Source organism: Podarcis liolepis (assembly GCF_965112155.1).
Source record: "Podarcis liolepis genome assembly, chromosome: 2".
Classification (NCBI taxonomy): Eukaryota; Metazoa; Chordata; class Lepidosauria; order Squamata; family Lacertidae; genus Podarcis; species Podarcis liolepis.
Genome location: NC_139555.1, coordinates 106,445,106 through 106,460,091, shown reverse-complemented (window position 1 = coordinate 106,460,091; position 14,986 = coordinate 106,445,106). Strand labels below are relative to the sequence as shown.

At 47.3% G+C, this 14,986-nt stretch overlaps 1 protein-coding gene across 1 annotated transcript in view; it reads right to left on the bottom strand.

The window, feature by feature from the left end:
* Positions 1-502: 502 nt before the first annotated feature.
* LOC310700909 (uncharacterized protein) overlaps positions 503-14,986 on the bottom strand; it is a 42,449-nt gene continuing 27,965 nt past the window's right edge. The window contains exons 16-23 of the mRNA XM_083490861.1: positions 13,064-13,167; positions 11,245-11,301; positions 8,596-8,678; positions 7,554-7,662; positions 6,676-6,787; positions 4,914-5,102; positions 2,931-3,121; positions 503-1,616 (exon numbers count right to left, since the gene is read on the bottom strand). Coding sequence (XP_083346987.1) covers positions 715-1,616; positions 2,931-3,121; positions 4,914-5,102; positions 6,676-6,787; positions 7,554-7,662; positions 8,596-8,678; positions 11,245-11,301; positions 13,064-13,167 — 1,747 coding nt within the window. The 3' untranslated portion in view covers positions 503-714. The remainder of the gene's footprint in view (positions 1,617-2,930; positions 3,122-4,913; positions 5,103-6,675; positions 6,788-7,553; positions 7,663-8,595; positions 8,679-11,244; positions 11,302-13,063; positions 13,168-14,986) is intronic.

The window sequence follows — 14,986 nt, the reverse complement described above, 5'->3', positions numbered from 1 at the left end:
CTGGAATAAGGGACTGTCCCTTCAAATAAGGGACACTTGACAGCTACGATCCACTGTAATGTTAAATATGTAAGTCCACCACCACCACCATGGAAAACCTTATGTTACAAGAAGCATGTTTTTATATGAATGGTGAAGGCATCCTATTAATAGAAGCACACATCATATAAGCACCTTAGATTACACTTTGGAGTGGTCCATTCAACATGAGCAAGAAGTCCTGGTTCAGAATGTGGTCCATTTACTTGCTCATTTCCCCCTCTATATTTTATGTTTAAATTGTGATGGAACCAGGCGTTTGTTTTTTAGAAAAAGAGGTGTTGTTGAACTTTTTTTTTAGGGGTAGCAACCAGCCAAAGTTAAAACTTGCCATCAGGTATGTGTATATAGACGAATCCATTTTAAAGCGTTCTCAAAATGTATGTGGTTCCGCATTTTCTTGCTTTTGGTTACACCAATAACAATAGACTCCATCTTTAAAGAAAACAACTATTAAGAGGTCTGCCTTCCCTTACTTTAATTATAGGGTTATTGTTCGGACCACTTCCCCATGCCCTTAGTCTCGTAATATCAGATACTCCAGTATCCGACTGCTAGTATTTCTCCCGGTTATATCTGGTTAACATACAAGCTGTGGTTAACGATGGGTTACCGTTTCCCTCTCTTCCGGTAAGCGTAGATCTTTTTACATAGTTGAATTTTCTCCTCTCCTAGCTAGTGACTTTCCACTTTGTAGTCCAGCAGGGCCCAGAAGGAGTGGCTGCCATTTTTTGATATCATCACTGTCACCCTGGGGCCACACAAGGTGCTGCAGGTTCCCTCCCAGAAACCGTCATCGCTAAGAGTCAGTCGGCGAGAATTTCCGCATTCGACAGACACCTCATCTACGCCAGGTAGTTTGAGCTTAAATGTCACATCGCGGTTGGCCGGCAAGACCCCGGCAACTGGTGCCACCAGCTCAAAGGCTTCCTCCCAGTTGGTATAACTCTGTGGAAAAACCGGCCACAACACACTCTTGTTTGGGCAGGAGAGGAGGTAGCTGAGGGCACAGTGACTGTTGCCCGGATCGGATGCTTTCTTTGCCCAGATGTGAAGAGCAAAGGTCCCTGCGTGAGGGAGCTGTATCTTCAACTCAACATGGGCATCTTGGCGAGTGGTCCAGATGTGACGCCTCCGCAAGTCCTCCGATGTGCTGCTGGCCTCAGAGTCCAGGGTGGCAAAGAGATCCAGGTCTCTACTTCGAGTGAAGGTGACAACGCAGCGTCCGTCCTCAGTGTGGACAATCGGACTGGCAGGCGAGGCTCCCAGGATACCCTTCTCCTCCGATTGCCAGCTGGGCCCCACAGGCTGGATGAGCGGTTTGGGCAAGCAGAAGCTCTTGTCCACAGACGGGCACACCAGGGAGTATTCCACCACGTGGCTGTAGTTCTCCTCCTTGCTCCTGGAAGGTTTGGCGAAGATGTCCAAGCTATGAGTCCCCACCTCCTGAGGATACACTTCCAGGGTCATCCCGTTCCTCTGCAGGTTCATGAAGCAGTGTTCGTTTGCCCCGTTGAGCTTGCAGAGGAAGAGCGTCGGAGAACGACTCTCAATGAAAACAGTTGCCTTGCCGTTTTCTGTGAAAGAAAAGCAAAGGTTTTTTGATGTCGACATGTTTTTGTATGCAACAGGAATTGATTAAAAAAGTTGGAAGGGGCAAAAAGTAATGGTTTTTCTGTACTTGTTAATACAGTGGTACCTCAGGTTAAGTACTTAATTCGTTCCGGAGGTCCGTACTTAACCTGACACTGTTCTTAACCTGAAGCACCACTTTAGCTAATGGGGCCTCCTGCTGCCACCGCGCCGCCAGAGCACGATTTCTGTTCTCATCCTGAAGCAAAGTTCTTAACCTGAAGCACTATTTCTGGGTTAGCGGAGTCTGTAATCTGAAGCATATGTAACCTGAAGCGTATGTAAACTGAGGTACCACTGTATTTTTATTTTAAATCCCCATGAATGGGTTTTCCCCTATGAATTTTCTGCCACCTTGCTGTGAGAAATAGGGTTACACCCATATATGAGTAGACCCATTGAAATTAAAGGTAAAGGGACCCCTGACCATTAGGTCCAGTTGTGACTGACTCTGGGGTTGCGGCGCTCATGTCGCTTTATTGGCCGAGGGAGCCGGCGTACAGCTTCCGGGTCATGTGGCCAGCATGACTAAGCTCCTTCTGGCAAACAAGAGCAGCGCATGGAAACACCGTTTACCTTCCCGCCAGAGCGGTACCTATTTATCTACTTGCACTTTAACGTGCTTTCGAACTGCTAGGTTGGCAGGAGCAGGGACTGAGCAACGGGAGCTCACCCAGTTGCGGGGATTCAAACCACCGACCTTCTGATCGGCAAGTGCTAGGCTAATAACCCACAGAGCCACCCTTGTCCCTTGTAGATGGGAAACAGGCAATCTGTTCTTCCCTCACTGACCCGTCCTTGAGCAACTAACCACCTGTAGGTTGTTTCTCCCCTCAGGCTTTACTTCATCTTGATTGTTATTTTTAATTAACCTCACAACTCCATGAAGGCCACAGAATGGCCTTGTTTGCCAGGAGTAATATAATGAACAGGGATAATCAAAACAGACCAAGGACAATCCAGCTGCCTCATAATCATCTGTACCTAACAATTCCGAGAAAGATAACAGATTTCCTGAGCCTCTTTCACATCTTGATGAGGCTTGATTAGGCGTGAGGAACCTGTGTGGCCCTCTTGCTGTTGTGGGACTCCAACTAGCACGACCAATTGTCAGGGATGATGGGGGTTGTAGTCTAGCAACCTCAGGTTCCCCATTCCTGCTTTACAGCGCAGTAGTATCTTAAAAGGACATGAGACTCGTTGTCAGTATAAGTGTGACAGCCAAAAGCAACAAGACGGGTGCTTCTGATTGACTTTACCTGTTTCGATGACTGACGTTGCCGTAGATGTGCCTGTCAGTCCTACTGAATAAAAGGCAGACTTATACCACACGTTACGTTCAAACTGCTGCAGCGATAATGTCCGTTTCAGAAGCTGCCAGCTGTGGTCTTCTGGGAAGTGATCGTTAATAAACAGAGCAGGATGGGTAAGGAAGTAAAACTCGTTGTACCTGCAGAAGGAGGAAGCGCAATTGTGCAGTCTTTCGTGAAATCTCAGCACCAGGGTCAAACAGAGAAAGCTATCTAAAAATGATTGTGGAATACTTCTAGGCCTTGTTCAGATATGAAGTGAAACCATAGCTTAGCATGTTGGGAATGAAACATAGCAAGCCTTGTTCCAACTGCCCCCCCCCCCCCACAGCCACACATGTGAACAGTTTGGAAACCAGATCCTTGAATAAGCACAGCCTGTTTTCTCACCCAAATCTGTGCCAGTGTGGCATAGTGGTTAAGAGCGGTGGACTCGTAATGTGGGGAACCGGGTTTGCGTCTCTGCTCCTCCACATGCAGCTGCTGGGTGACCTTGGGCCAGTCACACTTCTCTGAAGCCTCTCAGCCCCACTCACCTCACAGAGTGTTTGTTGTGGGGGAGGAAGGGAAAGGAGATGGTTAGCCGCTTTGAGACTCCTTAGGGTAGTGATAAAGAGGGATATCAAATCCAAACTCTTCTTCTTCTTCCTCTTCTTAATGACAACAATGCTTTATTTGACAAGCATGTCCATAGTTAACACTAGCCACAGTTTAGGAACTGGATGATCTACTCATCCAGCCTTCCCCAGTCTGATTCCCTCCACGTTTGACTGAACTCTATGACCCATCAACCACAGCCAATGTGGCCCAATGTCAGGGACCGTGCTGCGGAGGGCTGCACTGAGAGGAATGGGGACAGCCTCCCCCGCCCAGTGGCGTAGCGTGGGGGGTGCAGGGGGGGCCGGCCGCACCAGGCGCAACATGGGGGGGGCGCGCTCGCACTCGCAGCTCTCTGCCCCACGGGTTAGGGAGCGCAAATTACTTGCCTTGCCCCGGGTGCTGACAACCCACGCTACGCCACTGCCCCCGCCCCCTGCTCCTGCTCAGGATCCTGAATCTTCCCAGGAGCAGTGGAGCAGTATAGATTTGGAACAGTGGTTTGCAGAGGGACATAGTTCAGAAGACCGATGTTAGGAAGAACTGGGTAGTGAACAGCTGGGAGAGAGAGAGTGAACAGACTCCATTTCGCGGGAAAACATCCATCCACTCAGCCCAAGGTCAAGGGGAGCAGATAAGGTTGCGGCACGGAAAGCACAGTGGTTGCGAGATCAGGTTGCAAGATGCAGAAGTGAAGTGGGCGACTAGGGAGGAAGTGGGTGGAACCCTTAATTGGGAGCACCTTCGTTCCTAGAAATTGATTCTTTGTTCTCTGGCTATGGTCATTAAAAATCCGGTAAGGGACTCCTTTCGCTTTGTTTTGCTTATCTGCTGCCAAAGGGCGGGAGGGTGGGAGGAAGCTGAGTCCCTGAAGCCTGAGACCCAATAGTTAGTGACAATGGGAGTGGTAGTCTAAAACCGTTGGAGGGCACCTGGTAGAGAAAGGCTGCTGTGTTGCAATGACCCAGCCTCCAGGATCCCCAAATCCTACACATGTAGGATAAGCATAATACTCTAGAACAGCCTTCCTCAACCTGTGGGTCCCCAGATGTTGTTGAACTACAACTCCCATCGCCCCCAGCTAGCAAGGCCAGAGCTCAGGGATGATGGGAGTTGTAGTCCAACAACATCTGGGGACCCACAGGTTGAGAACCACTGCTCTAGAACCTATTACGGTAATTGTCCCACTCCATGCTGATGCCCTGTGGCTATCAAATCACCAATTCTGACTTTTGGTCCAAGCGAACCAAACAAAAATCTGAAAACAAAGGAAGTTCACTATACCCTCGTTGTGTCCCACACTCTGACTGGGCTTTCTGTCGCCTAACAACATACCTGAAAGTGAACTTGCTACAAGAGTCATCCACACAGCCGCTGCCCCACGTGTTGTCTAAAAGATGCCACCTTCCTTCAAGATAAACAGCATTCCAGACATGATTAGTCTTCCCCTCAAATACTTTTCCTGGTTTGTATTGGAACCCTTTGGCAAAGCCGGACAGCTGCTTGCATTGTATCCCTGCAAGACTGAGGGGGAAAGAAAGGGATTCAAGAACAGCATTGTGAACAAGGCACTGTGGTTGCAATCAATGCTTTTTTGGATTAGAATGGGCATCCTTCATTTTGCTCTGTTTTCAGGGAGAAGCCAAACCACAGCTGGCATTTTAGGCTTTTTCCTATATTGTCCAATCTTGCCCCTTAAGGATGTGCAATTTGGGATTTTGATGGAGGAAACAGAAGTATGCTAAATGCCACCTGTGGACTACTACTTTATTCTGAAGAAATGCCAGGCTGCCTCATTTAACTGCATATTACAGGTCTGGGGAATCTTTGGTCCTCCAGATGTTGCTGAACTACAACTCCCATCATTCCTGGTGGTTGGCCAAGCTTGCTAAGGCTGATGGGAGATGTAGCTAAACAACATCTGGAAGGCCCAAGAGCCCCCAGTTCCTGCATGACAGTTTTGTATGTTGCACTGGTACAAAAATTGTTAGGAGCCAATTGTTTTTGGGGGACAGGAGGCGGGCAGGTGTGGAGGACTCCCTGGTCCTGAATGGGGTAGCTGTGCCCCTGAAGGACCAGGTGCGTAGCCTGGGAGTCATTCTGGACTCACAGCTGTCCATGAAGGCACAGGTTAAATCCGTGTCCAGGGCAGCTGTTTACCAGCTCCACCTGGTACGCAGACTGAGACCCTACCTTCCCCCAGACTGTCTTGCCAGCGTGGTGCATGCTCTAGTTATCTCCCGCTTGGACTACTGCAATGCGCTCTACGTGGGGCTACCTTTGAATGTGACCCGGAAACTACAACTAATCCAGAATGCGGGAGCTAGACTGGTGACTGGGAGCGGCCGCCAAGACCACATAACACCGGTTTTGAAAGTCCTACACTGGCTCCCAGTAAGTTTCCGAGCACAATTCAAAGTGTTGGTGCTGACCTTTAAAGCCCTAAACGGCCTCAGTCCAGTATACCTGAAGGAGCGTGTCCACCCCCATCATTCTACCTGGACACTGAGGTCCAGTGCCGAGGGCCTTCTGGCGGTTCCCTCACTGCAAGTTACAGGGAACCAGGCAGAGGGCCTTCTTGGTAGTGGCACCTGCCCTGTGGAACACCCTCCCATCAGATGTCAAAGAGAACAACAACAACTACCAGACTTTTAGAAGACATCTGAAAGTAGCCCTGTTCAGGGAAGCTTTTAATGTTTAATAGACTATTGTATTTTAATATTGTGTTGGAAGCTGCCCAGAGTGGCTGGGGAAACCAAGCCAGATGGGCGGGGTATAAATATTGATGGGCGGGGTTTATTATTATTACTATTATTATTATTATTATTAATCGGACAGCCTGAGAATCTCAGCTTGCATGTTGAAGAGAGAGAGAGAATGGAATCTAGCACAAGCTTTCAAGGCAGCACAGAAGGGCTTTAAAAGGTACAAGAAGTGTTTGTTGAAGGAAGCATGGTGGGGAGGGGCCAAGCAGGATTTCCAGTGACTGTAGTGGGACTCAAGTTTGTCTCCATAATGATATGTTGAAAGTCACCTGTATAGAGCAGGTGTGGGGGACGTGTGGCTCTCCAGCTCTCTGGGGCCCAATAGGAATTACCTGCACATTTCTTCAAAGAGGCCAGCATACCCCCCACAAGCGCTTTTTCCCGACTGAAGGGCATCAGTTGCCTCAGAAGGCACCTTGTTATGGTATCCTTCCACATCGTATTCTGGAGGAATAAAGACATTTATGGACAGTCACCTCAAAGTCTGCAATGCACAACCAATAAAGGACTGCAGCAACCTCACCTACACCAGAAACTTTTAGCAGAAGATACGAGTAACTAATCAGTTCAATTAGGGGTATCTGCGGGTGGTGATGTGGGTAAAACCACAGAGCCCAGGGCTTGCCGATCAGAAGGTCGGCGGTTCAAATCCCTGTGACGGGGTGAGCTCCCGTTGCTCGATCCCAGCTCCTGCCAACCTAGCAGTTCGAAAGCACGTCAAAGTGCAAGTAGTTAAATAGGTACCGCTCTGGCGGGAAGGTAAACGCCGGCTCTCTCAGCCAATACAGTGGTACCTCGGGTTACATACGCTTCAGGTTACAGACTCTGCTAACCCAGAAATATTACCTCAGGTTAAGAACTTTGCTTCAGGATGAGAACAGAACTCGTGCTCCCGTGGCGCAGTGGCAGCAGGAGGCCCCATTAGCTAAAGTGGTGCTTCAGGTTAAGAACAGTTTCAGATTATGAACAGACCTCCGAAACGAATTAAGTACTTAACCTGCGGTACCACTGTAAAGCGAGTTGAGCGCTGCAACCCTAGAGTCGGCCACAACTGGACCTAATGGCCAGGGGTCCCTTTACCTTTACTATTTCGTTCACAAAACAACAGTTAATCACCTTCAAAGGCTCTGCTTTAATCCGATGCTATATAAAGGAGCTTTCCTATAACACCACTAGAAGAGTTGTTCTGTTGTCTGGAGGGATCGCCTACCTATATGATGGCACGTCCACATCCAAATGGCTCGGACTTTCTCCAGGTCACTGTGGGCTTTTTGGAGCAAGACATTCACCAGTTTTTTCACGTTGTTCTTGACATTCACCTGTTTCAGGAAAGGTAAATACTGTAGAAGATAACATGGAGGAGCAGTACCCAGTTCCTTTCTGCTGTCTAAAGAAAACTTAGGGTGCCTGCCATCCTACATGCACTAAAAAGAGTCTTGTAGAACTCAATGGAGCTTACTTCTGCGTAAAACTGCTCAGGAATACACAGTTAGCTGAGTAAGTGTATGCATCCTAGTTGATCAATCTATCAAATTTTATCCCCGAGTAAAATTGTTCTGAAGGATGAAGCATGCTTAGCCTTTCTTTTTTCTTTACACAGGCATGCTATTTCCACAATCTTCAGCTGTGAGCCAAATCCCCTTTGTGTAAGGCTTGGGGTGGATTTTGAATCATAATGTTTTCCCCTGTGAACTTCCATGTGGACAGAAGAAGTTGCCTCCTATAAGGAGAGGACACTTGAAGATACAGTGGTACCTCACAAGACGAATGCCTCGCAAGACAAAAAACTCGCTAGACAAAAGGGTTTTTTGTTTTTTGAGCTGCTTCGCAAGACAATTTTCCCTATGGGCTTGCTTCGCAAGACGGAAACGTCTTGCAAGTTTGTTTCCTTTTTCTTAACACCGTTAATACAGTTGCGACTTGACTTCGAGGAGCAACTCATAGAACGTGGTGTGGTAGCCTTTTTTGAGGTTTTTAAAGACTTTGGTGATTTTTGAAGCTTTTCCAAAACTTTCCCGACACCGTGCTTTGCAAGACGAAAACAATCGCAAGACGACAAAACTCGCGGAACGAATTAATTTCGTCTTGCGAGGCACCACTGTACTGTCATAGAATCATAGAATTGTAGAGTTGGAACAGATCCTTAGGGTCCAATTCCAAATCCACAGTTAAAAAAAAATCTCAGCATCCTAGAAGATTCTTTACAGGACTATCATTCCATGTGGATCATATCGCCGTAAGAGACAGTATACCGTTGATGCATGGTCATCCAGTTCCTTAAACTTCGTCAAGTCCATTGGTATTGACTTCAGGCTGGATTTATCCCATGGGTAATCTGGGAACAAACATGGAAAAGTCATTCTAGAACCAGCGCAAGTTCAGCGGAATAAGGCAAGAAGAGAAATGGAGGAGGACCTACAATGGGACTGAAATGGCTGAACTGCAGCAAATTTAAAAGGCCACAGATATTGGGCATTTTCTACTCCCCAAGTAAAACCCAGAGTGGAGGTTTTTACACATTTACCAGTGTTTCTCTGCTAACATGGCCATAGAGAAAGAGAACCAGTGAGACAGCGCTGGAGCAGATTTTGATCTGCCTTCACACAAGACAATTTTAGACGATTCTATTTCTTGGACCGTAGTTGACAAATATGGTGAACGGAATAGCAAGCTTTGCACTGTGGCGATCACACAGGGCCCCCGGACGTTTCACCGTCCATTGATCCCTGTGCCACCACTTTATTTCTCGCTGCCACCACCCAGGCCCTACCTGGTACAATACTGAGTCCAGTCAGGGTTAAATTGGAACATAAACTTCTGTTTATTTATTGCAGTTTAACAAGCGTGTGGTTTCATAAACGGTATTGGTCAATTACAATCATGGGCTGCCTACCCAGACCTATAACTTCCTCTACCTGCCCTCCCTCACTAAACCACCTCTCAGATATTTACTTGTCTTCCTAGCCCTTAACTCAGCTTATTTCACTACCCTAACTCAACTTACCCACAGACTCTATCCCAATTCACTCCCACTCCAACCAACCACCCAACTCCCAACAAACTCCCTTTCGCCCCTCCCAGAGCTGGTTTTATAGTCCCTCTGACTCCACCCCCCTGGGTTCTGATTGGGTAACTTGTTTAACTATTTCACCTCCAGCACTCTCATATGTTAACGTCACATGCACCTCCCACTGGAACAATTGGTACCTCCTTAGGGAAGTCCTCTTTACACTGAAGCCTCCAGTTTTGCACACAGGCTGGTTCAGATGATGGACAAAGTGTACCGGCCAATCCACCCACTTGCCCCCCCATATATATATTTATTTATACCCCACCCATCTCATTCCATTTACAGAAGCTAAACACAGGTGATGGGACACCACACCTGAGGAGAGCAGGCTGTGGGATGTTACATCACTGTAGCAGTCAAGTACAACATTTCCTGTTTGCCCAGAGTGGACACACAGGGGAATGTTGCTCCAGCCAGGAGGACTTCCTGTCACACCTGGTCTGGAGCATCCTCCCCCTGCGTGTGACCAGGTAGATGGGCTTGACCCTGGCAGACCCTTTAAAGGGGCTAGTCACGCAGCCATCTTCTCCTGACTCTCTTGTTGCTCTCTTTCTGCCATTTCTTCTCTTGATGCTGTTCTCTTGGTGCTTTTGCTGTCTGCTGGCTCTCAGCCAGCAGCACATGGGCTCAATCCCCATACGGGATGAACTCACACTCTCTTCTGTAACTACAAGCTAAAGCCTGCCTTCAGGATCATGCTGTGAACTGAATGTAAGTAAACTTCTTATCATTACTTTTAAAGAAGACTGTTGTGTCCTTATTGTTTTAAGAGGGAATAAAGGGCAATTCACCAGGAATAACCTGATCTGGACAAGCCAGACTGGATTGCTTAACTCAAGAAATTTGAACGAATCTACCAACTAGCTTCCTGAAATACACAGAGGAATGTACTCTGTGACCAGCTCACTAGCGTGAGGAAGGACAATATTTACCGTACTTTTCCTTGTATAAGACTTTTTTTCTTTAAAAATCATGCTAAAAATTTGGGGCCATCTTACACTTGGGTAGTGCATAGGGTGGACGTTTGATTGGTTGCTGCTGCAGCTGTAGGCGGCTATTGTGTGTGTTATTGGTTGCTGTTTCAATGGGTGGTGTTGATTGGCTGACGCTCTGGCAGTTGGGCAGGCAATTGGCAGGTTCTGCCCGTGATGGGACAGACGGGAGGCGGATTTTGCAATGCGTGCGGGTGAGCGATTTTTGACAACCCCCCAATAAAAGCTCAACAACTCTGTGCCATCTCCCCCCATTTTCTTAAATTAGTGTCCCCCAAAATAGGGGGCTTCTAATACATGGGGGCATCTTATAGACGGAAAAGTACGGTAATCAATATATCCTCTCCTACCATCGACAACATTCCCACACAGGCCAACGGAGAAAGTGCAAAACAGGCTGCGCAGCATGCAGAGATCTGCCTTCTGATCCGCCACTGCCTGCTCCCCCTTCTCCTGATGAGCATCTGGTGCCAGACATGCCCCCCTCCCACTCTGCCTAAATATAGGGCCAGTCCTGGAGGCAAGGGTGCAGTGCAGCTAATATTTAAAATGCAAGCCATGTTCCCAGAATATCTCATGACATGTGTATGGTGGGTTAAACCACAGAGCCTAGGACTTGCCCCACACGGGCACATGCTTTCTCTACTATGATACACAGGAGGTGTGGGGACGTTTGGCCCTCCAGATGCTGCTGAACTACAACTCCCATCATCCTTTGCCACTGGCCATGCTTCCAGGGCCGGATGGGAGTTGTCATCCAACAACATCTGGAGGGCCAAAGGTTCCCTATGGTTGATATACAGGTCCGTAGTCATATATAACAAATAATTTGCATTTACCATACAGATCTTGTCTCTGAGACAGCGTTGATCCTTGTTCTCCGTCATCCTGATAACCTATGAAATGGGTATTGTTGGGGTGAGACAATACAGTCATACCTCATGTTACATTTGCTTCATGTTACGTTCTTTCAGGTTACGTCCCGCAGCAACCCAGAAGTACCAGAAAGGGTTACTTCCAGCTTTCGCCGCTCCCACATGCGCACAAGTGCCAAATCGCACTGCGCACCTGCAAAGATACGGCGCTTCAGGTTGCGCTCTTTTCATGTTGCAAACGGGCCTCTGGAACGGATCCTGTTCGCAACCAGAGGTACCACTGAGTTGAGGGGAGCTAGATCCCCCAAAATGTGTTATGCTTTATTCAAAGTTAGAATTAATCAAGGCTTGATTAAACTTTGCCAAACATGGAACCCACCTGGATTTAGTTAGGCTAGTAAGCCAAGCCACCTCTGTGCAGAGCTAGCAGGGGACAAAGGCCAGCAATGGCCCAACTAGGAAACCATTATAGGGCAAAAGTGCCAGGCCAAGGGGACTGAGTGTTTGTGGGCAGAGGCAAAGGCAAGGTTTAGGGTTACAGCTTTGAATGTCGTAGGCTGGGAGGAGGTTCACAGAGAGAAGCAGAATGAGGGGCAGAAGTCCAAGTGAGCTGGGGACGACAGGCTGAAACAAAGAGAGGCAGAGGAGGGATTTTTGCTGCCCTTTGAATCCAATCCTGATAGGATGTGAATGCTCCATAATCCCTCCATTTAGGTGCAAGTTGTATATAGGTGCAAATAAACCATATATCATAAAGACACCAGTCTTTGTTGGGGCTCATTGTCCCCAAAGAAAACACAGACCCGGGTGACCGTGCCTGCAACCCCTAAAATATTGCACCACTCATGGAGATTGGGGTGGCAGGTGTCAATATGTACATTAAAAACATATATTGCAACTCCCATCATCTCTGACCATGGGCCATGCTTGCTGGGGCTGCTGGAAATTCAACAACTAAACTGAAAGCACCGCTTTCTCTCATCCTGGTGCTGGTCTTTGGACTGCTGGTCTTCTCTTTTAAAAAAATATAATTTTTATTAAGATTTTCTTGGTTTACAAAAGTACGTGCATTGTCGCTTTTTTCAGGTTGTAAATTCTTTTCTACAGATTACATTTGATATCAGACATTAGTGTTGTATTCAGTATAAGGTCGGGGAAGAGGTGGGGGCAGAGGAGGGGTGGTGTGATGAAGATTGTCGGTCTTTTATGGCTCCTTTAATAATAATAATAATGATTTAATATTTATACCCCGCCCGTCTGGCTGGGTTTCCCCACCACTCTGGGCAGCTCTCAACAGAATATTAAACATCAAACATTAAAACATCCCCAAACTTTAGATATAAAAAGAGAAATTGGGGCAGTTGCGGGGGGGGGGGGGGAATCAGCGGACTGAGCATCATCATGTCGTAGACTGAGTCTCCATCCCAGTACAATGTTACCTTGGGTTACAGCCGCTTCAGGTTACAGCCGCTTCAGGTTACAGACTCCACTAACCCAGAAGTAGTACTTCAGGTTAAGAACTTTACCTCAGGATGAGAAAAGAAATTGTGTGGCGGCGGCAGCAGGAGGCCCAACTAAAGTGGTACCTCAGGTTAAGAACAGTTTCAGGTTAAGAACGGACCTCCAGAACGAATTAAGTTCTTAACCTAAGGTACCACTGTATAAGGCAGCCTCCTATGCTGTTCTCGTTTGCCAGCAACGCTTTAGTCCAAAATTGTGCCTTGGGCTCATCTACAACCGCTGTGCCTATCCCAAATGTATGGCCATACGGAGGAGGCCTTACCTTCATTGTCCTGCCTCATCCGGTGGGGAAATATCTGGAGTCCTGCAGCGCCAGGAACATACACACACAGAGAACGAGTTACTGAAGAATCCATAGGAACACAAAGTCATAGGACCAGAGGGTGGGGGTAGCCTAGATGTCATATTCGGGTCCTTTCCATGCCTGTGGTTTTATATTTCTAAGGTGACATTCTAAAGAAAGGGAGGCAGCTAGCAAGTCTCTTGGTCAAGCTCATGGCTGTGAAGCATTTCTGAGCAGGTCTAAAAAGCACAGGTGACTACTTGCTGCAGATGCTCAGGGGACCAGCCTTCCCTCCCCCTCCCCTGGCTGGAGGTGATGTCATCAGTGAGTGTAAGAGAACAATAGACTTGGGGCAGTCTCATCTAGAGCAGGGAAAACACAGAGGCCCTCTGGGACAGTTCCAAAGCTGTAGCTTTGGGGATCCCCCTTGAAACCCAATGGGAGAACAAGACCTGTGTTAATGAGGTGAGCTCTTCCATCTTATACTCAATCTACATATATGTAACTAAAACCATGGGGCAGTATCTCAGGTGGGGGACAGGTCATGTTCCTTCTGGGGCTCTTCCTGCCTACGTGTAGACCCTTATGTTTGTCCCTACTAAAATTCACCTTGTTATTTTGGGCCCAGGTCTCCAATCTATTAAGGTCATCTTGAATCCTCATTCTGTCTTCTGCGGCATTGACTACCCATCCCAGTTTGGTGTCATCTGCTGATCTGATAAGCACCCCCTCAATAAAAGCTGCCGTTAATAAATTTGTTGCTATTTCCTTCCCTTCAAGTAAGGCTAGAACTTGTTTATGTGGCCAAACTTATTTATTATTTATTTCGAGCATTTCTTTCTTATTTATGGTATTTATTTATACCCTGGCCTTTTTCCCTGACTGGACTCAAGCCACTTGTACCCTGCTCTTCAATAAAAAAAGGCTCCCAGAACAGATTGTTGTTGTTGTTGTTTAATCATTTAGTCGTGTCCGACTCTTCGTGACCCCATGGACCAGAGCATGCCAGGCACTCCTGTCTTCCACTGCCTCCCGCAGTTTGGTCAAACTCATGTTCGTAGCTTCGAGAACACTGTCCAACCATCTCGTCCTCTGTCTTCCCCTTCTCCTTGTGCCCTCCATCTTTCCCAACATCAGGGTCTTTTCCAGGGAGTCTTCTCTTCTCATGAGGTGGCCAAAGTATTGGAGCCTCAGCTTCACGATCTGTCCTTCCAGTGAGCACTCAGGACTGATTTCCTTCAGAATGGATAGGTTTGATCTTCTTGCAGTTCATGGGACTCTCAAGAGACTCCTCCAGCACCATAATTCAAAAGCATCAATTCTTCGGCGATCAGCCTTCTTTATGGTCCAGCTCTCACTTCCATACATCACTATTGGGAAAACCATAGCTTTAACTATACTGACCTTTGTTGGCAAGGTGATGTCTCTGCTTTTTAAGATGCTGTCTAGGTTTGTCACTGCTTTTCTCCCAAGTAGAACAGATTACATACAATCAAAACAAGACAATCACTATCCATGGGCTTACAATCTTTTTTAAAAAATAAAAAAACACCCAAGGGAAAATGGACAGTGAGGGAATATAAAAATCAAAACTTTGGTGCCAATTTGTAAACAGTTGTTCCCATAATGACCATTGAAATGTAGGTGGGTTCCACGAGGCAAGACACAGTGATAACAGCAAGAAACTTTATTGAACTACATAACTGGGAAATGGTCAAAGCAACCGCTTATATACATTCCTGAAAGCCTGGGCCACTCCCATTCCTGTGATTGGCAGTTTAAACTTCCAAGCTGCGAATCACAACTCAGAGTTCAAGGGCCAATGGCAGAGGCCCAAATCCTGAAATGTTCTGTGATTGGACATCATGTATCAAATCAGAACACGGGAGCTCAGAATCCTTA